Consider the following 26,426-nt stretch of genomic DNA (forward strand, 5'->3'; position numbering starts at 1 on the left):
TTTGAATTAAAGGGAAATATTACTAATAAAATTTACATATGAACAGGAAGTTTCTGATTTTTTTAGGACTCTCTTTTAGGACTAAAGATCATTCATGCAACCTGTGTACATCCTAATGATACACATAGATGGTATTAAGAAATAAATATGTGATAAAATATGGAACAATATAAATACTTCAAAGTAAATTTACATAATTTTCAAGTTATTTTGGTAAGAGAAAGCCATTATTGTCCTGTACCAGATATAAATGCAAACTTGACTGCTTTCAATATGTATTATGTTTATATATAGTGAATAAGAAAATTTTAAATATTAATTTGCATTTCTATTGTATTTAAGCAAGGTCACATTTTAGACGTTATAACTAATGAAATAAACAATATAAATAATTTAACATTAATCAAACATTCCTTGTTAAAAATATGCCGTTAATTAAAAAATTTTAAAACATTGCAAATAAAGAATATACCTAAAAGTGGAAAGGACAGATTTCGCCAGCTCTTTGTAGCTGGAAACTTAAGAAAAATCACAGACCAAGAAATATTCTATTTTTAAAATTACATTTTGGAAGTTTAGCCCTTTTCCCCCATATCTATAGAGAGTTAATCAAATCTCTAACTATCTGTATAGTAATGGAAAGAAAACAATTGTGGCAAACATCTCTGAACTTAGAGGTCTGCCACTTACATCCTCTATGAACATAGACCCTTCTATGTCTTTCAGGAAGTGAAATAAACCTATCAATTGTAAACCACCAAGCAAACATTAGATATTTAACTGGACCAGTCAGTACTACTTCCCCTGATCCCTCGCATGCTGAAAGATAATGAATTTTTAAATTCCCGTAAAGGCAGGTTATCATTCCTTCTACTAATACTTATTGATCCAGCAATGTTCAATGCACCATACTAGGTACTATGAATAAGACAAGTCCTTGATTTCCATAAATTTATATCCCAGGAGAGTAATTCTTTGCAAATACTAGGATGAAGGTAACGGTCATAAGCAAGTTACAGAGAAGTTACCACGACCGGCTGCTTTGAATCTGTTTCCCTATAAATAGCTTTGTAATTCTGCCTTACATCCGGTAGAGATATTTCTATAATGCACATTATACCACACCCTTCGGTAATGTATATAATAGTTGGCTAGACTTTATAGGATTTATCGAGGCATACAGGCTGACAGCCTTTACATTACTGGTGGCTCTTCCTCGCTGAGACTCAACCATCGTCTTAAGAGTGTAGTTCAGTATAACTAATATTACAAATTTTTAAAGACTAGGCTATGTTCAGGCCCTAAGGTTTCGTCCTCAGAGCCTACCGCTAAGACCACGGCAGTGCGCCGAGGAAGGTGTTCCTAGATGGTAAAAAACACGCCAACGCCCAGGGAACGCTGCAAGTCCGCCGGCACAAAAGCTGTCAGCCCACCTAAGGCCGGAGGCTGAGCGCAGGAAGGCCGGCGGCCTCCCGAGAGGTCGGAAGCGCTTCCTGCCCCCCCACTTCCGCTTCCGGGGAGGCGACTCCCGGGCCCTCCTGGCGTGGGGGGCGGTAGCTACAGGGGAGCCGGAAGTGGCCCGGCACTTCCGGTACGGGAAACTCCTTGCTGCCGCTCCGGCTGGCTTGACAGGCGCGGTCTCTGCAAGTACATCTCTCTCCTTTCGTCTTCCTCGCGTCCAACCCCCGAGCTCTTTTGCCGCTGCCGTCCCTCAACTCCTGTCTCCGAAGGCGCCCCTTCCCCATGTTCCGGGGCAGGAGTCCTGAAAGCGAAGACCCGCTCGCCGGTACCCCATCATGTCCGAACTGACTAAAGAGCTGATGGAGCTGGTGTGGGGCACCAAGAGCAGCCCCGGTCTCTCTGACACCATCTTCTGCCGCTGGACGCAAGGTACCCTGGCTGGGCTCAGACGTCCAGCCGCTTCCTTTGCCCTGCGAGAGGCTAGCTGTGCCCCCTGGCTCGCCCCGCACTCTGTCCCGGTTGTCCTCAGTTCTGAAACGACTTTCTAGAAACGCCCTGCCTGCCTTGCGGGGAGTGGTTGGGTAGGAGAATGGTTTCAGCTAAATGGTTACACTGAAGCCCCGAAGCGCCTCTGCCACTCCCTGGGCTGCCCTCCGACTGGAGAGCAGGGGTGGTTGTTGGGCTGCAGTGTGTGACACTGAGGGTACGCTCTGTGCCCCGGTGTCAGTTTCTCAGGAAGTGTTGTGGACCCCTGAATCTTAACCCCCTAACAGGCTTCATGATACTTGTGTTTGGTTTAATTTTGGAGAGAGAGTGAAGTCCGCAGGAAAGTCAAAGTGGCTAATTCCAGAAAGCAGCTCTGTTGTTTGTATTTTAATTACGTGGTTAGACATAGTACTCGGTGTATGAATATAGTGTTGTTTGCTATCAGGTGCTCTCTTGACCCAAAGCATCCCGGGCTTTGAGATGGTTTAGTATCTGTTAAAATTAAAAGGAAATGTGGATCATAGCACTTTCTGTGCTGGTCTAATTGTCCAGATGGGATTTTGAGTTATGTAAGAAGTTTTATTAATACGAACACTAATGAAATAAAAATTACCATTTATTGAATTTCTGCACTGTGCCAGGCCCTGCGTTAGGTACTTGATCCTAGCAATTATCTGTAATTCTGAAATTATAATAAAACACAACATTGCACACTACTTAAGGTGACTTCAGAAAGACTGGTGAAGTTAAGTGAGGTTAAGAGCCTTTGGAGTCAGAAGGATTGGTAATATAAGTATGTAAAACATCACAGGCCGGTAAATAATAGCTATTCATTCTTATTATTAAATCATTTATTTAGAGAATACCTGTTCTCAAAGGATTTGGGGCAATTTTAGCATAGTAAATCCAAGTTCCTACCTCATAGTGTGTATTTTGTAACAAAAATTCAGGATTTAAGTAAATCCCTTCCTCTCTCCCAGATATGCCTCATTTAAGAGCTGGTAAAATTAGACTCCGTGTATTACAGTCAGCTTATTTAGTCCATCACTCTTTTTTTGCTGATCAGGAAAATGAGTGGTGGGGCTAAACAGGACAAAGTTGCACAAATTTATAGAATGGGAGTGAATTACAAGTCTCCCAATTCCTAATACAGCTCTGTTTTCACTATATTCCTTTGAGTTTCCAAACCTGAACATGTAATTAATTTGGCTCTTTTTACACATTTTAATTACGTCACTGAAGTAATATTTTCTGAAACCTTGGGCTCCTGCATTTGCAGATTTTAAAAAGCTTACTTTCTACTTTGACTTAATTTATCCTAATAGTGAACAGCCCAGAAGTACACAAGGCTGTGAAGGGTTAAGAAAAAATTACTTCCTGTGTAAGTAGTTAGCATTAATTAAATTTTACAACATAGAATAAGATAGTATTCAGCCTTGTTTATGTTAATACTGTGATGCAGATTCCAGGAGAATTCAGAGGCCATTCTAATAACGGTTAAGAGAAGGCTTTGGAATAGGTGTGCTTTGGTCCCAGATTCAAGTTGTTTAATTTACTTAAGCCTCAGTTTCCTTCTCTGTAAAATGCAGATAATAGTAGTGTCAACCTTACAGGGTCGTTGTGAGGATTGAAGGCATGTAAGTCCATTGAGGCCCTTAGCACGATATCTGACATACAGTAAACACTCAAGACAATGGAGGTTCTTAAGACTTAATTTAAAAAGCGTTTAATTGTAGGCTAAGCCAAAGATCACTCTCTCTAGCTGTGACCTGACAATTACAAGAAATTGTTTATTTGATGAATAATCATTTTTTTACTTTTATTTCTTATTGAAGCATAGAGGATACATGATCATTATTTAAAGTACAACTTTATAATGATATTCGAAAATGCTGTGCCACAAGAAGTTCCTTAAGATTTATTCAGTCATTGGCATTTAAAAATAAAGGATTTTTTTCTTTTTAGGGTATGCTTATATTGTGGATATATAATTCCTCATGGTCTTACATTGATCAAGATTTTCAGGTGACCAAATATATATTTTTACGTTACCACCTCTGAATCAGAGGGAGGTTGTTATTGGCTTTGCGATGTTAACTGTTGTATTCATTTATTCATTTAGAGGCAGAAATCATTGCTAAAGATTGCTTTGGCAGTCATTTGGGATTATGAGACTAGGCACAAGACCTTGCTTTGCTGCACTTGCCTTAATGCATTTGTAATGTGACACCAACTTTGGCTCTATTTTCTAGTCTGTAATGTGCTTTGACAACTGCAGTCTTGTAAGTTTTTGGAAGCAAGTTAAAGTGTAAGATGTTTAGGGTAAATATTTGTAAAATTATGTTTAGGCATATTCCATTTATGAACCCATATTGATCACATTAAGGTTTTTTTTTTGATACATTAAAACAAGCTGCAGGAGTTGCTGCAGCACAGAGTTGGGTTTTTTTTTTTCTTAATTGATCTGGCAGTTTCAGATAATACGTGAAATCAGTGAGCCACAGAAGTGGCACATAGTTGCTTTAATTCATTTGGCAGTTTTAGATAATTCTCTCCTGCAATTCCTTTTACTTTGGGGGAAGAAACAGGGTTTTATGGGGTTTTGGTTTGTGTTTGGGTTTTTTTTTTTTGCCAGTTTTTCTTTGAAAGACAGTAAGTCACATAATTTAAAGATTTGCAGCTGTTATTTTCTATCTTGGAAATTGAGTCTCTACTCCTGCCTCCTTCCCTCCTGCTCAGTTTTGCCTGTGATCATTTTTTAAGAAAAGTGCGTATTTTCTACCTCTTATTCAGAAGCACCATTTATCCTCGCCCCTTTCCCACAAACTATAGCGATGTTCCTAGGCCTCTGCAGGTCAGACTTGGCAGGTAGAATGGGAAGAAAGACAAATAATGAGCGTAGCACAAATGAAGTACATGTAATAGTTAGAAGGTAAAGAAATAGGGAGTTGTGGAATGGGGTGGTGTGGCTTGGCCTTATTTTAAGAGGAGATTTGAGCAAACACTAGAAGCAACTGAGTTATGCAGTTATCTGAAGAGTGTTCTAGGCAGGGAGAATAGCCATTATAAAAGACTTGATGCAGAATATTTCTGGCTTTTTGTTCAAGGAGCAGGAAGGAAACTAGTTCAGCTGAAGAGGGAATGAGGGAAGGGGAGAGTATAATAAAAGATGATGTAAAAAATAATTTTCATATGATGGCCAGGAAAGCCTTATAGGCCATGGTAAGGACTTTGGCGTTTATTCTGAATGAAATGAGAGGTCATTGCAAGGTTTGGAGCAGAGGAGAGAAATGACATGACAAGTTTTTAAACTGACTGACTGCTGTGTTTGAGGATAAAGTGTAGTGGCTTGAGTGAGACAGCAAGATCAAACGAGAGACATTTGCAGGAATCAATTGGGGTAGAGTTGGTGGCTTAGACCAGGATAGTAGTACTGGGGATGGTAGCAAGTGGTGTGATAGACCAACTCCCAGCAGAACCAAAATAGAGTCATCTAGATCTGACAGGAGTAAGTATAAATCTTATTATAAATGAAAACATTTTGACTTACTGGGAATTTCTGTTTTCTTTTCAGTATTGATTTTCTAGTTCAGTGTTTAGCAGACTTTTTCTGTAAAAGAGTCAGCTGCATTTATTGTTTCTGTCTCAATACTCCTCTCTGCCATTGCAGCAAAAGCAGCCCTAGATAATATAGGTATGGCTGTGTTCCAAAACTGCATTTACAGAAACAGGTCAACCCCTGATCTAGATTATAAGCTCTGAGAAATCTTTTTTTTTTTTTCCTTTCCCCCCGCCCTTTCCCCTAAGCTTTAAGTTATTTTATTGTTTAATGTATAAGATTAACCCAAGAGAGAGAAACACAATTCCTGCTTATACCTGTTCATTGTTTTGGGGGGCCTCATGGAGGTGGAAGGGGAATGGAGCTGTAGTTGGCTGAAATTAGAGTTTGGACTTTTGATATAGGACAATTTTTGTTATGTAATATAAAAAAATAAAATTTAACAAATAACATGATAAGTGAGGGATCAGTTAAAATGTAAGTATCAAATGTAGTTACAAATTAATACATTTATTATAATATGATTTAACATTTTACCAAAGTAAATGTTAAACCAGTATAATTATTATTGTTATTATTCTTGAGAGAGGGTGAGCAAGCATGCACAAGCAGGGGGAGGGGCAGAGGGAGCTAGAATTTTTAGCGGGCTTCCAGCCCGGGGCAGAGCCTGACATGGGGCTCTTTCTCATGACCCTGAGATCATGACCTGAGCTGAAACCAAGAGTCAGACGCTTAACCGACTGAGCCACCCAGGCATCCTCATACACCATTATTAATTAATTTTTCTTCCAAAATGAGAATAATGTGGATCATATCATTTCAGAGGTTTTTGTTGTTGGATGCCTCTTATTTCTCTCAAGGATATACTCCTCTTTCTCCAGCCTACCTGAATCATGTCACCTAAGATCCAGTTCTTTTAAACTTAAAATTTGTAAGCTTATATGACAAAGTTAATTTCTTGGTACTTTGAATACAAATACTTTGGTTTTTTAGTTCAAAGTATCTATCATAATATCTTACATTGCATTATGCTTTACAGTTTTTGGAATTCTTATTTAATCCTTGCAACAACCCTGCGAGATAGCAAAGGATAAATGTAGTTATCCTCATTTTTATAGAGGAGGAAACTAAGGCACAGTTCAGATTTGACTCAACCAATATCATTGAGTTTGTAATGACAAACCAAGTCTTTCTAAGGGCTTTGTTTACTTGGGAGCCTAGAATTATGGAGGCAGAAGTTAAAATACTGATTTAAATAACATATATATGCATAGTTAAGTCATATGAAAGTAAGATTGGAAAGTTACAAAGAGGTTCATGGCTCAGGTTTAAATTAGTTACGAGCTGTAAAACTGAGAGATTTCTGTCTGTAGGACTGGAATGTGATACAAAATTATGTATTTAGGATCAGATGCTTTAGATGGCTGATTTCAGATTTAATCAGAAAAAACCATTTTGTGAAAAGATAATTCCTTTTAAAAGTAGGAGATCATTTGAATATAAGAATACAAGAGAAATAACTGTATATCCTAAAAAATTAAACTCAAGTGAAACCTTATATTATAAAGGGAGAAGCCTACTTAGCCTATCTTGTTTTAGCATAGCATAGTTAATTTACATTTAGTTGACTTTATTTCATTATAACCTTTTGCTCATTATCAGCACACTCAAACATGTATACGTAATTAAACAGAATTTGGAGCACAGCAGATCTGCCTAGAATTCTCGCCATGGGATTTTTATACAAAAGCAACTCACTGTAGTTCATTTCAGCTATAAGCCCCACCCATGGATCTTGAAAACTGCATTACATTACTAGTAATTTTAAGGAAGGTAAGAATTCGTTCCTGATTCATGTTTATCACATAGCCCGAATGTTTGATAGATTCTAGTTTTGCTTTGCCCTTAGGCCCAACGTCAGGGATCCTTTCCTTATTTCTGGTAGGAACAGAACTGGACAGAGTGGGGGGGCCTCTTGGCTTCATCTCTTGTTCCTAGGTTGGACCTCAGATTTGGTTGTCTTGACATGATAACCAGCACCCTTAGAGCTCATTTGTCCTGTGCATCATACCTGTTTCTCATCCTCCATATAGCCTGTCATCTATTTCGTTTCTCCCAGGCTGCTACGTATCAGTGGAGAAAATTGTGGTCAGCATCAATACAAATGCAGTAATCAAACCTTAGCTGAGACCTCGGCATTTCTCTCAGTTCTTTATCTTGTCAGCTTTTCCTAATGTTTTTTAGAATTAACATTCTCCTCAGTTCTCTCTCTCTCATTCCCCTCACTCTTATTCAGTATTATCACTTCCTCTTTGCCTATATATTTAATTTAGAAGCCTGCTAAGATTTACTGCTTCTGCTAGGCCAGTGGCTTTCAAGTTTTTTTAACTTGGGGCCCCATTATACTCTGAGAAATTGTTAAGGACTTCAATATGAAAAATAAAATTAATGAGAGCTGAGGCATTGTTTTACATTTCTGTAAGTCTCTCTAATGTCTGGCGCATTAGAAGACAGCTTGGATCCTTACATTTGCTTCTCGGTTCAATCTGTTGTAATATGTCGTTAGGAAGTGTATGCAGAAGATCCAGCCTCACCAAGATTGTAATTGGTAAGGTAGGAGTCATACAACAGCCTTTTCAGGTAATTGTGGATATTTGTCTTTGATACTACACCAAAACTTGACAGGTGGTAGTTTCTTAGAGGTTATTCGCAACATGCAATCTGAAACCACATGAATGAATTTTTTGTACTCTGTCAAATTGAAAACCATTGGTTTGTCTTGTACTTTGAATGGATCTTTACCCATGCATTTCTAACAGCATGCATCAGTCATTTGAAAGTTATTGGTCCACTGGTTTATTCAGACATTCCAAATGATAACACATTTCAATATCAAAAATCACATTTATTACTGTCACCACTGATCTCATTAGAAAAATATCTAAGAATTGAGGTGTTGTCAAGTTCACAGTGGTAGATGCAGGTTTTCCAAAATGTTAGTTATGCTTGAAGGCCTGAAATTCTATCACTGGTGAATATAACTGTCAGTTATTTTTCTTGAAGTATCAGGCTCACTTCGTTCACTTCTGAGAAAGGGTTTGCCACATACCCAAGTCTGAATAATCATAGTTTGTCAGTAGCTCTTCAGAATTAAAAACAGTGCTCTACAAAAAAGTACTTAGAGCTTGCAATTCAGAAAATTACATGCTTTTTCTTGAGACAAAGATCAGTCATCATCAAGGTATGTAGCACAGGTGCTTTATGGGTAGTTTCCATTTTGTCATGCAGAATAGTTTTAAAAAGGGCACTTTATTCAAGGTCAAGATTTAAATAAAATTAGCGTCAGTGAGGGCATTCTTTAGTTAAATTGGCTTTTGTGTGTGTGTTTGAGAGAGGGTGGTTTTGTTTACTAGTATGGTAACTGCTAATGCAGTTTAATGACGCTGCCTTCGTGTTTGCTGAGACACCAGCAATCACACCTACTGTTTGCTTTTGTACCATGGCTATGAATGTCAACACAGTGTAAAGGGCAAATAATGTCTTAGTATCCTTACGAGAATTATTTTTACCCCTAGTAGATCCCCTGAAAGAGTCTCAGATTTCCAAGTTTCTATAGACCACACTTTGAGAACCTCTGTTTATCCAGTCTTTCCCCGCCCCACCCCCCCACCACCACAACTCTTTCTAAGACTTGGAGTCTTTAAACGTCCTCTTTCCCATGTAATCACTCTTTTCCTGTTTTTAAACCCATGCCCTTCATTCTGTATAAATAATAATTCTTTATCCAGCTACCCTTCAAGTTACCATATTTTTTGCCTTCATTTGTTTAACAAGTAGTTTTCTTTTACTCTTTCTCCTTGTATTCTGAATCACTTTAAATCACTTTTACTCTCTCCAGTGCTTTGGATTTCTTCTTTTGTATTCCCAGTGATATGCTTAATCCAGTGTTTTAATTTATGTTTTTACTCGACTCAGCAGCCTTTGTAGCCAGTGACTACTCTTTGCTTCCTGGGGGACTTCAGTGTGTTTTTCTCTTACCTTCCAGTCTTTGTCCATCTTCGCTGACTCAGCCTCTGCTTATTTTTTAATGTTCCCAACTCCATTATTTTTGTTTACTTGTTCTCATTTACTTTGACTGCCAGTGTTGAGGATGATTCAAATTGCTGTGTTTAATCCTAATCCCTGCCCTGAGCTTCAGACCCATATTTCCCCACTTCTAAGAAATGTTGCCAAATGGGGGCGCTTGAGTGGCTCAGTCAGTTAAGCATCTGTCTTTGGCTCAGGTCATGATGTCAGGGTCCTGGGATCAAGCCCCGCATCAGGCTCTCTGCTCAGCGGTGAGTCTGCTTCTCCCTCTCACTCTGTGATGTCTCTCACTTTCACTCTCTCGCAAATAAATAAATAAAATCTTAAATAAATAAATGTTGCCGAATGGTTATCACACAACTGAACTTGGCACACCTAGAAACAGACTCCCCTGTTATCTTTCCTTGCAACAGTTCAAAAAGCACTTATTGAGCATTAACTATACTAGGAAAACTGGTCAGCAGAACAGGCAAGATACCTTATAGGCAAATAATAAACAAGTAAACAAGCAATAATGAAGTAATCATTGATTAGGGAAAGTACTGGTTATGCTGATGGTAGGAGAGACCTACTTAGGTTTATCAGGGAATATCTCTGAGAAGTTAACACCTAAAATGAGTCCTTAATAATGAGAAGGATTCAGGTTTCTAAAGAGAGAAGGGGAAATGCATATAGAAGGAACAGCAAGCACTAGGGCTAAAGTAAAAACCTTGAGATGTTCTAAAGTCACTGTAGATGATGAATATGAGAGTGAACTGAGGGAATGTGGGTTTGATCATGGTGTCTTTTAAGGCCGTGAAAAGGAGTTTGGGTTTCATTCTAATTGCCATGAGAAGCCACTGAAATGTATTAAGTAGGCTATGACAAAATCTGATTTCCAAGTCTGAAATATTCCTCTGGTAACTCTATGGTGAACATATAAGGATGGGGGGTGGGGTAAGTGGGGAGAAACAGGGGCATCTACTTGGAAACTTAACAGTATTCTAGATGACAGATGACAGTGATTTGAACCTCAGGGTAGACCAGAGATGGGATAGAAATGGACAGATATAAGTCATGTTTTGGGGTCTTGAACCAAGAGGATCTTGCCTTAAGATGACAAAGAAAGGGTTAGCAGGTGTTTCAAGTGGAGGGCACAGTATGTTCAAAGGTAAGAAACCTGACAGAAAATGGGTATTTGAGGGCCTGAAAGATGCTCGGCATGCCTGAAGGTCCAAGAGGAAGAGTGGCAAAGGATGAGATAGGAGATTTAGGTAGAAATCATATCATACAGGACCGTGTTAAGAAAACTAAACTCTGTTTATGTCTGGAATTGTAATCTGGGCTCTATTTGAGAATTCTCTGATTATAACCAGTAATGGAAATCTTGAGAGTAGATGAGTTACCTAAGGAAAATATATGGAATGAAAGAACCATAGATCCTAAAGCCAAGACATGAGGAACATTAGCATTGAAGAGAAGTTGACGGAGGGAACTGAGAAGAAACTGAAAAGGAAAATTTGCAACAAGGGGGACCAGTAAAGCCAAGGGGCAAAGGTTTTTTCAGAAGTCCATGGTCAGGTTTTCAGGTGATTCTCTGGAGAGTAAATAAGAAAAGACTTGAGAAATCGCCTGTATTGGTCATTGATGAACTTGGTGAGAATGAATTTGGTGCAGTCAGAGGTTGAAAGCCAAATTTTGGGGGTTAAATAAATTACAAGAATAATATCATAAGGTTGAATAATTGTAAGGAGATTGAGAGAGTGCATATAAGACAACTAGGTGGGCTTTGAGAGGGTGGTGGTTGGAGTTTTCGGTGGGTTTTTTTTAATGGTCAGCTGGATTTTTTAAATTTAGACTTTACTTTTTTAGAGCAGTTTTCGGTTGACAGCAAAACTTGGGGAAGCTACAGAGGTTTCTCATATACCTCCTGCTCCCACAACATGCGTAGGCTCCCCTATTAGCATTACACCCCACCAGGGTGGAATATCTGTTAATGGTGAACCTGCACTGACGCATCATTATCACACAAGGTCCATAGTTTACAGCTCACTCTTGGTGTTATACATTCTCTGGGTTTGGACAAATGTATAATATGGTTTCACAGTATTTTCACTGCCTAAAAATCTTCTGTGCTTTGCATATCATCCCTCTTTCCTGTCTCCCTCCACCAATCCCCGGAAACCACTCATCTTTTTATGGTCTTCATAGTTCTGCCTTTTCTAGGATATCCTATAGTTGGAATCATAACAGTATTTAGCATTTTCCAGTTGGTTACATCATTGAGTAATATGCACTAAGGTTCCTCCATGTCTTTTCATGACTTGTAAGCTCATTTATTTTTTAGTGCTGAATTATATTTTGTTGTCTGGATGTACCGCAGTTCATTTACCCACCCATTCACTTATTGAAGGACAACTTAGTTGCTTCCAAGTATTAACAATTATGAATAAAGGAGCTGTAAACATCTGTGTGCAGGTTTTTGTGTTTACGTAAGTTTTCAACTCTTCACTCAAAGAAATTTGGGTGGATTCTTAAGGAGGATTTTTTGTTTTTTAAATATGTGAGACACATGTTTAAGTACTGTTTGAAAGAGAGGGATTGAAAGGTTAAGAGAGCAGAGGTGGGATGGAATGGGCTCCTCTATGCTGTTTCTTATCTCAATTGTTATCACCTAGTGTCTCAAGCTAGAAACTTCAGAGTCTGCTCTAATTTCTTTGCCCCACTTGCACATACTCATCAAATCTTAATTTTTACCTAAGAAATACTATTTGGATAGAGTTTCTCCTCTCCATACTAATAATGTCAATTTTATTAGGTCGACAGCATCTCTGTATGGCTGTTGAAACAGTCTCATCCCCATTCTGTTCCTTTAAAAAAGGGGAAAAAACAGTATGATCATATTACAGTTTAATTAGTACTTGTCATGGTCTGGCCCTTCCCAGTATTAACCTCTTGTCAGCTTTCCCTCCTCCCAGTTACCATCTCCCCCGTCCTACCCCCATGCTACCCTTAAGCTACGTTAAATTTCCCCCTGCCCCATAAATTTGTCTTGTTCTTCCCAAACCTTTTTTCTTAAATAAAGGTAAGTTTTCTTTACCTGAAAGTCATTCCTCATCCTTGTCCTCACAAACTCCTGTTCAAGATCAGCCCCAAAGTCACCGGTTGTGACTTGACTCAGGCAGAGTAATTCGTTCCTTTCTGTATCCATAATACTGTCTTCATACTTCTGTTTTTTTTTTTTTTAAGATTTTATTTATTTGACAGAGAGAGACACAGCGAGAGAGGGAACGCAAGCAGGGGGAGTGGGAGAGGGAGAAGCAGGCTTCCCGCGGAGCAGGGAGCCCGATGCGGGGCTCGATCCCAGGACTCTAGCAGATGCTTAACAACCAAGCCACCCAGGCGCCCCCGTACTTCTGTTTTAACATTCATTTATTCTTTATTATTTATTTGTTCATATGTCCATGTTCACCTGTACTGTTGGCTCCTGCAGACCAGGGACTTTGTCATTCATGCGTACATCCTAGATGCTTGCTGTAGTATTTTATGTTCATTAAGTGTTCATGGGATGAATGACTGAACTACAACCATTAGTGAAACTTTACATATTCTTAGCATGTTCGAATTGGAAACAGTCATTTTAAAGATAAGTACACAGAGACCTAGGGAGGCGAAATGATTTCCCAACAGTGATACAGATAGTAACTCAGTCCTCTGGACTTCTGGCCCTCTGCTGTCTGTAGGAACATCTACTAGTTGCTCTCAGTCCGTGCTGGTTGGGTAATAGTGAAATTGAGATAGAGCTAGTATGAGCACATTCCCTGTCTGATGCCTTTAATTTTTAGCTTATAGAATGTGACTCAAAGATTTGGTTGAAAAAATATTCTATATGGAAAGGATCCTAAAAATTCTCTTTGAATTCAGTAGATAGACTTGTCTTTCATCAAATAAAGTATTTAATTTAGTATTCTTTTACTAAGGTCCACACTTTATCCCCTTAGCCCACTTAGAGGGGTCCCTAGGTGCAGATTTTGTGTGCGCACGTGTGTGTGTGTGTGTGTGTGTGTGTGTGTTTACATGCATTTGGGGCACAGGGTGGGAGCATAGGCTCCAGATCTTTTTTCAGAGGGTTTCTTGATCCCCCCAAAAATTAAGAACCACTGTGCCTGAATAAATTGGAGATATTTTGCTTTTGTAATAAGTGATCTTTCTCAAAGCATACATTAAAAATTCTTTGGGCTGCTGTTTGAATTTCATTTTTAATCTTTGCTACTTGCTTTCATTTTTAGGGTTTGTGTTTAGTGAATCAGAGGGATCTGCATTAGAACAGTTTGAAGGTGGCCCCTGTGCTGTTATTGCACCTGTTCAGGTAACATAGACTACTTTACCAACTCCTTAGAGGGACATGTTCAAACGTTTCATACTTGACTTTTTGTTTTCTACTATCTATATGTAATGAGACATGATCAGTTATCTCTTAACTTTTGTTCGTGTAAATTGCTATAAATATCCAAAATAAAAAGTGAATTCAGAACATAAGCAGGTTATGCAGCAATAGCCTGTAGACTGTCTTTATTTTCAAGAAAACGTAATAGGTGTTCACTGACCTTCAGAAAATGAGGAATTAATGATAATGACATCTTTCTAATACAGTGATCCTATCAAGTCATAATGTTTTATGCTATTGTTAGGTATATCAGCAATTCTTTTCATTTGTTCTTTCTGTAAAAATGATTTTCCTACAAAGTTGAAGATGAATAATATTTTCATGCTCTAAAACCTTATACATTTTTAAAAATAAGCTGTATTTACAGTTTTAGGCCGTTGGCTTTTAAAATAAAATTAGTAATAACTGACTTCAAACAGAATTTCCGAAATTTTAAAAAAAGGTTTTTTCTTTGGGCAAGATAGTGTTAATCTGAATATATTTATTTATATATATATATATATGATTTTGAATCCTAATGTAGTGTTTGAATTTCAAAGGCCGATTTGCTGCAGATGTTACATTGTTAAAACCACAAATTGAATTTTCAGTTTACTGTCATACTTAAAATGTCTGAGCAGCAGTGTCACTTTACAACTGTTCTAAGAGAAGCTGGAATTTATTATGTTTTAATCAGCACGTTTTGAAAATACATATTTAATGTGATATTTATTATTCATTGAGCATAAGGAACACATTCCTGAACTGTTAGCTGCAAAGTAAATTTGTCTCAAGCCTTATGCTCCACATTATTAAATTAAAAATTTATCTCTGAAGGAGGCAAAAAAATCTCCTTTCATGACTGATTCCAAAATATAACCTTTATAGGTCATCATTTTATTTCTTTAAAGGGTAAAATTGATTTTTTGCATTAGAATTATAAAAAAAATTAAGAAAAGTTTGAATGTTTGAACGTTGCCTGGGAGTAACTGAATATAAAGAATAAAATTTAACTGTAAATTAGTATTAGAGTTGTTATGCTGTTAGGCTGGGGGCATGTTTTGGTTGCTTGCAGAATCTTACTATCTGATTTTGAAGATTCGTTGTCCTGTCTGTATTTAAATTAGATTATATTAATACTGCCCCTACTGGGTTTTTACTAAAAGTCTATGAATGTTGTTAAATGCAAGGTATACCACAGGAGCTCCCTGTTTTATAAAATTCAGTATATTTCCACAATGGTAGCTATTTTTTTGCAAGGGATAATTGTAATAATGTTCAAAGCCCTCTTGTATCTTTGAGGTAGTAATTTAGTTTCATAGTCACATAAATCTTTTCAATCATAGAAGAATTTTGGGGTTTTTTTTAATATTTCAATGTAAAAGTCAAAACTAAACCATTAAGCCTAATGAAGGGAAATGAGCAAGTCTAGATATTAAAACTTTTTTAAACTATAAAAATTAGAATAAAAATTAGAACGTGGTACTATTGACAGAAGAATAGGCATATTATGGGACCCAGTAGTTAATACAGGACTAGACCACATTACATATAGCAATTTACCAAGAATTTATCACATACTACAAATCAGTGGTAGAATAAAATGAAATTTAATGAATGTCACTGATATGCCTGGTTGCCAGTTTGAGGGGCAAAACGAATTTAGATCATCTGATACCATATACCAAATATGTTCTTGATATAATATTTAATCAAAGAAAAACTAAAACTAATTATTGTCAACACTAGAGAAAGGATGAGTTCCAGGCTCAGAAAAATATTTGCAGTGAATTAATATTGCAGTAAGTAGATATTATCTTTCTTATACAAAGAATTTGTACAAATTGGTTAGAAAACACTAAAACTCCAGTGGTGAAATGATGTGTATGCAGTCATCACAGGTGGAATAATGATAGACAACCAGAGAATCAAGATGTTCAACCTCACTAGGAATCCAGAAAAAGTACAAATAAAACTGTAACTATATTCTATTGGTTACTCTTTCTAATTTTTAAATATAAAATAATTGCTAGTGCATATATGGGTAGGATGATGCTGGCATATTCATACTGCCATATAGTACATTTGTACTTTGATTTGGGGAGGGAATTTACGTTATAACAGGAAGCATAATGCAGATTTTTTTGATGAAATGATTGTACTTCTGTGAATCTTAAAGAAGTAATCCTTAATATGGAAAAGGTTGTGTTCAGTAAGTTTTTATAGTAGTAAAAGAAAAAATTATAAACCTAATATACTGTAACGTAATTTACACATGAAATGATGTTTGAGTATATTTTGATAGCTCAGTAGACATTTAGTGATTAAGAATTACAGTTATGAATCCTGTGGGAAAACAAAAATGAGAAACGTAGTCACATACCCATTATGCTTCTCACTTGTAATAAAAAATAAAACAGGTATGAAAGAAAGACTGGAAGAAAGTATATCAGAATACTAACAGCGTTCGTATTAGTGGTGAAATAATGGGTATCCCACCTCATTTTTCCCGAATTTTGGGATGTAGTTATACACCTCAGTTTTATGGTTGTTGCTATACTGGGGAAAAGTGAGAAACACTTGATTATAGTATTGGTAGATTTTACTTCTATAAGAATGTTGTAGAATATTACTTAGTTTTTTGTTAAAATATTTTGAAATGATTGCTTATTAGGTGGCAGGTACTGTGCTAAGTGCATTACGTAGATTATTTCATATAATCCTCACTGCAGCCTTTTAAAGTTTATGCTATTATTATTTTTAGTTAGTAAAGTAGTGGAACCAAGATGCACACCTAGGTGTGTCTGACTAAAAGCAGTCCTCTTATCAACACACTACTGCTTTCGAACATGTAAGTGAGAAGCATCGAAGTAACCTTCTTCTTGGATCTGCCCCCTGGAAATTCAGATACAACAGATGGCACATAAGGGTCTTCATTTTTAATAACCAAGTCAGGTGACGAGGATGGAAGTGGTCCATAAACTGCACTTTGAGAAGGAAACACTACTGAACTGCTTTCTATCAAATCATTAGTATAACACACTTGACTCACTTAAGGAAAGGTGAGAGGTCCATTTGTTTTTTTTTAAATCTTGTAACTTTTTTTAGTTAAACCAGGAAGTTGGAACTCATAATAAAGTGATGAGACTTGTAGTGATATTCTCATATCACAAATCAGAGCTAATAGAGCAGAACCACGTTTGTATTTTGATTTCTTTTCCCCCAAGGAATCTAAGAGAAATGTAGACAGACTTGTTCCTGTTTCTAGGGTCATCACTTTGTGAATGAGCAATAAGTTTCTTTATGTGTTACATTATGTGTCTGTTATTTTGAGTCAATTGAGTCAGTTCTTCTATTTGCCAGAAAATACGTATCATGAAAGAAGAATTTTATGGATCTAGAATCAAGTCTATATGGTAGTATATTCTGAATAATATGCTCAATTACTGTTGAATGTGAAGGGAAACTTTCTGAAATTTTTATAGCACTATGTAGATCATAAAGGGGTACAAATTAGGGTTTTGTTTCCATTTTAAAATAAAAGAATAAGGTATGTTTATAATGCATTCTAATAATTATTACTTTAATTGTGTAAAGGCATTTCTTTTGAAGAAGCTCCTGTTCTCTTCAGAGAAGTCTTCTTGGAGGGATTGCCCAGGTATGATAGTGGTCTTCTATAAACTTTTCCTTCACCTTCCAATTTATAGGTGATCTGTGCAGCTTTCAGTGGCAATAGTTTAACTGAAATTATTTATCTTAAAAAATAAACTGTAAACGGGATACTTTTTCTTGAGGTTTATTTTTTTTTCAGTGTTTCAGAGATTTTCATCAACAGTGACTCCAAATGTTAATATGTGTATCCCCAAATTTGGTTTACCCAAGAGGTCTAAGACAGGATAATAGAACTAAGGACAAAAACCTTTGGCCTCTCACTAAAAAGTGGTGCCATTTCCCTGAACTGTTAAATGATAACATACCGTAAGGAGCAGTCATTTGTGTTTGTTTTGTGTTACTTAGCTCTGAGCAAGAACGGAGTTACCTTGTATTCCTGCACCTTTTAGTACAGTGCCTTACACAGTGCAGATAACACTGCAAATATCTGTGGATTAAATTGCATACGAAGCTGTCCCAGCTTCTGCAAGATGATTAGGTCAGAGAGCTGTGTGCTGCTACCTGATAACAACAAACATTTGCATTCCACTTGACAGTTTGCAAAGTCTTTCCTTTAGTTAGGAAGTGAACAATTTCATGGGGACATCACAGTAACTTCTGGAAGAATGGGGGATGTATTATAATCCTAGTTTGATATATAAAGGCAAAACAGTTTCCATTCCAAACCATACCCTTAGAATCTTCTAATGATTGTGAATTTAAGAGCTGAAGTGTCGCTCGTATATTTTTTATTAATAGCTGAAATGCAAAATAAATTGTAGAGAAGAAACCAAGAGATACTATTATTAACATCAATGTTTTATTTATAAAATTTGATATTTGTTATACAGAAATATATTCACATTGATAAAATATATAACACTGTCATAAATGTAAATGTCGTGGTGGTTATAAAATGACCTAATTCTTGCCTTTAAAGAACTGCTAATCTATTAAGAGAAGTAGAATTCTCCCCATAGCATAAAATTTTACACAGGATGTGTACACATCATATCCCCTTTGAAAGTTTCAGGGGCAGTACTTACTTTTGGAGAGCTATACTGCTTGAAAAGGGGAGGTGCCAAGGCTCAGGAAGAAGTTGTCTGAGCATTTTCTCATTGCCCCTTTCTATAAAAGTCTAATGTCCAAATCACTGCAGTATAGTATCGGGAGCTTCTGTATTATGCAGCATAACCATGATGGCGTCTGCTAATGTAATGAATTGTGGTATTGTATGTGCTGACTATGTGTTATCTCATTATCCTTACTACCCCTGTGGGACAAGGAAATCAAAGACATTAGACTAACTCAGAAATGAGGAAAAAATAGAAGTCTCAGCAGGCCCTCACACTGTGCCTGGTTCTGCAGTCAAGGAGACCTCATGGCTCCAGGGCTCCCTTTGCAGCCCAAGGAAGGGGAGCGATCAGTACCAGGTTATTCCAAGTAACGTATTCTTTCTCCTAATGTTTAATTCTTCATTTTTCAGGATTCTTTTTCTAATTAATGGCAATATTTAATAGTGATGACATATTAATCCTCAAGCACATTGTTTTTTTTAAACAGATGGTTTATTGTGCGGGAGGAATCCTCCACTTAAAATGCTTGAATTTCACTATTAAATTAAAACAGTCTTAATATTGTTATCCATGACAGGATTTTTTCTTTTCAAAGAAAACCATTATAACTGATACTTTGGTTATTTTTAGAGGAAGAGCGGAAGGAACTCCTTTGTCATACCTTATGTGATATTTTAGAAAGTGCTTGTTGTGACAACTCTGGATCATACTGCTTGGTTTCCTGGTTAAGAGGAAAGACGGCCGAGGAAACGGCTAGTATTTCTGGGAGTCGTGCAGAGTCTAGTTGCCAAGTGGAACATTCTTGTAAGATACACTTTTATTTCCTGAACTAATTTCTTGTACCTTTGTTTTAATAAAACTATTGAAAATTTTAAAGAAAAAATATTTAAAATTTTCATAACACATCTCTTTTTTTAGCCTGAGCTTAATTCATGAGCCTTAGTATTTTTCATTTCCCTGTCAGTTATTTTAGTTGTTGGAGGATATTGCACTTACCGTGTCATTTTTAGAAAAAAGAATTGCATCTTTTAAACTTTTCTAAAAGTTTTAGTTAATTTCTGCTTGATGACAATCTCTTCGGAGCTTTGGAACTCTCATTTAGAAAGTTTAAAGAACATAATCCTACTTACGTTAGTTTTAGATGCTTTAATGTTGGTTTTCTTGGTATTGGAAAAAAGGGATTTTTTGGGGACATTAGAAAATTTCTTAAATATCTTTAGTTTCTTAGAGCAGAGATGGGTGCATTATTCTTCATTACGTATTGTTTCTTTTCCTCCTGAACTTTTTGGACATTATGTAATACAGTCTACATATATGGATTATTTTAAGGTAGTGTTACGAAAAGGATTTTAATTATTCCTTCATTTAAATTTTTTATTATTGAAGATTTCTCTATTAGCTATTCTTATTCATAAAAAATATGCTGTGGAATTTAGCCTTTGAAAATTCTTATGCAATCGACCTCAAAACTGCCAGAATGCACTGGTAAAATGGAGACTTCTGGTGGTACTGAGGTAGATAAAGAATTGCTGTTCTGTTTTTCTTTTCAGGAATTCTCTTGCTAGTGTGTGACTTTGATAATTGGTAGTACTACGTGCTTATATCGAAGAAGTGGCTTATTCTACCTATGATGCATTCCATTAACTATCATCTCTGCAGAAATTATTTTTAAAGAAATTGGACACCTGATTTATAGAGAGTAAATTTTGATTACTCACGACATAATCTCGATTTCCATGTAGGATGATCCCTGAGGCACGATTGTCTCCACAGACTGAAATGACTCTGATTATGTCAGCGTCTTCTTTCTCCTGCAGTTGTAGGGGCAAATTCTACTGGGAGTACATTGGCAAGGAGTAATTTTTAAAATTTAAACAGTTGAATGATGTTTCTGTTTGAGGCCTTTTTAAACATAGCCTTTCAAAAAGAATTTAACATACTTTGAGAGTTGATGACAATTGAAGAAAACAAGTGGAAAATATTCACAGGGATGATAGTCAAAAATCTTAAGGTTGGCTTTAAAATATTTTCCAGGTTTTACTGGGTTTCATGAAAGCACGTTTAATATTGCATTTAGGACATTAAAATTCTGTTAGAGGAACAGTTGAACTAATTAAAAGTTGTTTTAAAGAATATCTGCATAAAGCCAATCTATATATTAATATGCAAGAAAATAGTAAGATCTTTTCTTTTAACATTTTTTGTTAGTATTTTTGTAGTACACTCTGTACTTACCATGGGGTATACCGTACATTTTTGTAGTTAGAGGTTAAATCGCTCTAGGTTAAATAGCCTCATAATGTATTAACTTTGGTACTTGAGTAATTTAAGTGGGCATATTAGATTTAATTTCTCTTCAAAAAACATATTTTAGTAGTTTTCCAATTTACTTTGCCCCGTTTTTTAAAAATGGATATGAAATAAAACCATATTAAGTCTGTTTTTAGGACTGTAAAAATTTGTAAAGTTTTGTTAACTGAAAATTTGAGAATTTACCTTAGATGTTGACAAATGCAAAGAACTTACATTAAAGTTTTTATTCCGTATAACAATCTTTTACCTGTTCTTTCCTTTGTTCCCAGCTATGTTCTTTTTCTTGTGTTTTATATTTTTTCACCATCCTGCCTGCTAAGCTTTTTATTTTGCTTGCCTCTTTTTTCTAAATTACTATCTTTATGTCTACTTTCATAGTGTATACCCAGTAGAATTATTTAGGTAATCAAGCGCTGCACAGCAAATTAGTACAATTTGGAAAAGGTTAGGTCGAATTTTTATTTTATCCTGAAATTTTACATGTGAGTTGTTTTCCCCTTTGTCAATAGTACATTGTGCACAAACATTAATTTCATTGGCTTGTGTGGTGTGTGTAGTTTTTGGCTTTTGGTAACGCACACTTGTTTGCAGTAGTGAATGCTCAGCTTCAATTTCAGTTTGTTTCCCACACGTGTCAAAAGCTTATTGAAATTAACCCATTTGGACTGGTAAAGATTTTTAAAAGTAGTTTAAAACATTTGAAAATTAAAATGATTTTAAAACGATAGCCTAAAGAAACATTTTTAATTGTAATTCAAAAACATCCAAATTTTGAATTCGTAATGAATTTCTTTGATTCTCTAGTAAGAATATTTAAAAGTACTAAGATTTGCTTTATAAACTATATGTGAACTTGTTCATTGTGATAAATTAGAGTATTTTGATTCACGTATGAGATCTTTAAAGCTGTTATCTTTGTAAAGGGAGCCAAGACTCTCTGGATTCAAATCTCAGCTCTGCTGTTTGTTGCGTTGTGCTCCAGGGAGGCTTCTTCTCTGCCTCGGTTCCTCTTCTGTAAAATGGGGATGATAGGGTTGTTAGAGGATTAAATGAGATTAGACCTGTAGAGCATTTGGAAGGGGCTCTGGCACTTGGTATAAAGTGCTACATAAACATTACCTTGGATTTAAATGATTTCTTTTATTTCCTGGTTTTTTTAAATTTATAATTGTACTGTATTAATGATCATAATCTAAATAAGTTACTGAAAACTTCTCTAACAGTTGTACAAACAAATGAGGAAACAAACTTAAAGCTGTTGTTGAACCTGTGTAGTTTCAAAGTGCTGTGCCTTTTTATACACATTAGTTTAATAATTAAACATTAACCTAAAGATTTTATGTTATAAAGGAGGAAGATTAGCTGTGGTGATTTTATTTGGATCTGTGAATTGAAAGATTATTTAAAAGTGCAGGACACATTTCATTGATGTGTGAAGCACTCTCAGTAATTTCTCATATTTTATATACTAGCCTAACTGAATTGAAAATAAATGTTTATTATTTAATCACCCTTCTACATTCTCAGTATTATGTCCATTTTAGTTATAATCATGGTAACTAAGATCCTGAAATACAGATTTGTGTTATAGTAAAGTTGAAAACAAACAGAATTTTAAGAAGGGAGTAAGGAAATAGGGAAAATTTTGATTGCTTGAAAGTATTTACAGCCTGCTGTGTGTATCTTGTGTCATTTATTTGCCATGTGTAGTGCTGAAAAGTGTCTTTTATGTATAGCTGCCTTGGCTGTCGAAGAGCTTGGCTTTGAGCGATTTCATGCATTAATTCAGTAAGTAACATTGGAACATTTAAAATACTTACCTTGTGGACACATTGCCATTTTAAGTCTGTTCATACTGTGGAAAGGTACTTAGATTTATATACTTGAGGATTAATTTGTTATCAGTTCTTTTTAATAATAATTTATAAATGTTTACTTAAATTATTCTGATTCCTAAATTAGCTAACTACCAGAATACACTTTTTTATATTAAAAGATGCTTCATCATTACAACGAAAAAAATCATTCTAGCTTAATGTTTCTCTGAGCTGAATGAATACAAAGATTTCTAATGGGATAAATATTTGAATTATCATTTCATTTGCCAAAATATGCCTTCTATGATTCCCGTCAAAAGTGCCATATTTTCGTTACAGCGTTAAACTTTTTATTGTTAAAGGTAAGGATAGCTACACTGATAGAATTACAGGTGGCATTTGAAATACGACATTAATTTCTTTTAAAAGAAGCCACAAATGTATACCTTATCTTTGGTATTCAGATATTTATTACATAATTTTCAGGCTTTTACAGAGTAAAGTTTTCTTTTTTCTTGAACACTTCTTAGAGCTACTTCATTCTTTAAGAATGTGTAATTATTGTAGACATTATTGATGCCAGACAGTTCACCTAAGTGATGAAGAGTTTTCCTGCCAAGTAGGCATTCTATTTTAACGGCATATATTTAGCGACGTTTGTCAGCAGCTACAGCTTTTGCTTTTAATGGCTACATTTGTATTTGAAAATTTGAGGCGCAGAAATCTCATTTGTACATAATACAGTTTAATGTATAAGACGATTTAAAAATTTTCCCATTTGTCAATGTAGTCAGTCTTATCATAATACTAATACTGAATTCTTTCCCCCCCCCCCCCCCCCCCCCAGAAAAAGCTCATTCAGAAGTTTATCAGAATTAAAAGATGCTGTCTTGGACCAGTATTCAGTCTGGGGAAACAGATTTGGAGTATTGCTTTTTCTGTATTCTGTGTTACTGACAAAGGTTTGTTTAAGAAGATGCTTCTTCTCGCTTTTATTAGAGTTCAGTTCTGTTTTTCATGCTGTGATGAGTAATTTTATTTTTCATACTGTTTCTAAATCTCAGAATAAAAATCTCTTATGCTGATTATAAGGAATCATCAAGTTCTCTTTCCTCACCACTCACTTAGTACTTAACCACTTTCAAACTTAGTTTCACCCCTGATCTTCTGTGTTATAGAGGTTATCAGTAATGTTCTAATTATGAAATGCACTCAGTTCTTCTGAATTTTATTTTCTTTCATCCTAACAGTATCTGGCATTTGACACCTTAATGCCGTCTGGAAGCTCTTTCTGATGCTCAGTCCCTCTCTTAACTTACTGATAAATCACTGTGCTAGTTCCCTTTTTTTAATGTCTAATGATCCCACTTCCTCCCCCCCCCCCTTTTTTGATGCTTCATTTTCTTCTTTCCCTGTTAATTCCTGCTCCTTTCTCTCCCCCTCTAAGTTTTTATATTGCAGAAGTTTTTAGTCCCTGTCTTCTGTATGCTTTTTTTTTTTATGGGCATTTTATTCTCTCAACTTAACTTGTATGTGGTTAATTCCAGTGTGTACACTTCCTGTCCTGCCTTTTTTTCCCCCCAACTGCTAATCTCCCATCTCTTAACAGCCTTTTAGTCTCAGTTGAGTATCCTGCTAGATTTACCACGTTTGCTATCAGACTTCTGTCATTTGACAGATGTGTATTGGGCATTGACTCTCTGCTGGGGGTTGGAATTATAATGTCAGAAACAATTTTTTTAAATGATTCCTCTTCAGTACTATAAAAAATAAATTGACACATTAATAATTCCATGATGACACTGTTTTTAGATGTTTATTTGTTGCATGCACAAAGAATGGGGGAAAATAGAAGTCTTAGGTTTGGTTTTCTTTTTTCCTTTTTTTTTTTTGTGGTGGAATCAAGGACAGACTTTACATAGTAGGGACAGTGTGGTGGGTATAGCGTCTTGATGGATGAGGAAAAGTTTTCTAGATGGAAAAGCTGTGGGAAGATTTTTCTGAGCCATGGAAACAGCAAGTATAAAGGCATAATGAATTTGGGGGTGTAACACCAGAAGAACTGTAAGGAGTTTAGTATTACTGCAGCATAATGTACCAGGAAGGCAGTAATGGGAGATGAGACAGTGCACTTACGATAAAAAGGCTCAGAATGTGAAGGCCCTTGTAGTCTGTGCAAAAAATAATTGGCAGTCTCACCTGGCCGAAATTAGAACGGAGCAAAAATTTTGGACACGGTAATAACAAGATCTTTTTGTTGATAAGGTTCCTTAAATTGAGGTTAGAGTTGTATGAGAGGGAGTTGGTGGTGGGGTTGAAGACTAGAGTCAGGAAAATGAGAAAGAGTGGTTACTGAATAGTGAACCTAAGCTGGGGCAGTGACCATGGAAATGGAGAAGAAAGAGCGTATTTAGAAGCATGTTCTAAATTTGGAAATTTAAAAACATTTTCGGAGCACGTTTAAGAGAAAGAACCAAAGGTACTTTGTAGTTGGTTAGATGTGGTGAAGAGCAATGAGGGTGGGATCTGAGATGACTGATGTCTTAGGAATTTGGCTTTGACTGTTCATTATTCCCCCATTTTTTATGCTTAAAACTTTTGATATCTCCTCTTCCCTTCATAGCCAAAAAACCATCATGTCTAGTTGTTCTTCCTTGAGCTGGTCTTTGAGATGATATCCCCTCCCTCACCAGTGATTGTCACTTGTTCTTATTATTCCTTTTGGCTTTATCATGGCCTGTTTTGTATTGTTAACAAGGCAGCAAGTGCAAAATCTCATACTTGTTTGTGTTGTCCTACAATATTTAGGCGTTCGTAAAATATTTGGATTGTTGATTAATGTCTTTAGTCCTTAGAAAGGGTCTTAATCTGATAGAACCAGTGGTTAAAGTTAGGTGAATAGCACGGTGACAGGCAGTTATTCTTTGTTCTTTCAGGGCTGATGAAATGAAAATGACCAGGTCTTGTACTTACCTAGACTTCTGGGGATTTGGATGCCCTTTTGAGGAATTAAAAAAAATCAGAAAATTGGTTTTTAAGAAAATAATCCTCCTGCCCTCCTAGTTTTACACTTTATTTTGTCAGTACATGTTTAAATTACTGATATTTCTGGGAATGCACAATCAACTCTGTTTCCTTCTGTACCACTTAGACATTTTGTATACTTAAATTGACATCGCTATCAACACTCATGTGTATGTCTTTAATACCAGTAAGTTTTTTAAAAGGCCTAATACTTCAGATGCCTTAGCAGATGTATTAAGTCTGAATTTACTTTAGCCTGAAATTAAATGAATATTAACTCTTAGGATTTAATAATTTTCTCCTCCCTCCTCCTGAAACTTAAACATCTCTCAGTACCCCTTGCACCAACATGCCGTGAGATCTATTACCCATGAGACAGTCAGTGTTCTTTGTATAGAGCCAAGGAAAGAAAAAATATTCTTGGAGGAGCTCCTTCTTAACCATTATCATCTCATGTGTTCTCCCACATCAAATCTGGGTAATTTTTTGGGAGAAAAGTTACTTAAATAAATGTGTTTTACTCATTTATAGTAAAAAATGGTCAGTTT

The 26,426-nt window shown here is 36.1% G+C and overlaps 1 protein-coding gene across 3 annotated transcripts in view; it reads left to right on the forward strand.

The window, feature by feature from the left end:
• The first annotated feature begins 1,587 nt into the window (after positions 1-1,587).
• The window catches only part of MINDY3 (MINDY lysine 48 deubiquitinase 3), an 86,535-nt gene continuing 61,696 nt past the window's right edge, over positions 1,588-26,426 (forward strand). For all 3 annotated transcript variants that reach the window (XM_028114152.2, XM_028114151.1, XM_028114153.1), the window contains exons 1-6: positions 1,588-1,890; positions 13,861-13,940; positions 17,595-17,655; positions 19,355-19,528; positions 22,774-22,825; positions 23,702-23,816. In XM_028114152.2, coding sequence (XP_027969953.1) covers positions 1,797-1,890; positions 13,861-13,940; positions 17,595-17,655; positions 19,355-19,528; positions 22,774-22,825; positions 23,702-23,816 — 576 coding nt within the window. In that variant the 5' untranslated portion in view covers positions 1,588-1,796. The remainder of the gene's footprint in view (positions 1,891-13,860; positions 13,941-17,594; positions 17,656-19,354; positions 19,529-22,773; positions 22,826-23,701; positions 23,817-26,426) is intronic.

Source organism: Eumetopias jubatus, unplaced genomic scaffold (genome assembly GCF_037043125.1).
Source record: "Eumetopias jubatus isolate StellerSeaLion01/CBP00866 unplaced genomic scaffold, mEumJub1_p1.0 scaffold_8, whole genome shotgun sequence".
Lineage (NCBI taxonomy): Eukaryota > Metazoa > Chordata > Mammalia > Carnivora > Otariidae > Eumetopias > Eumetopias jubatus.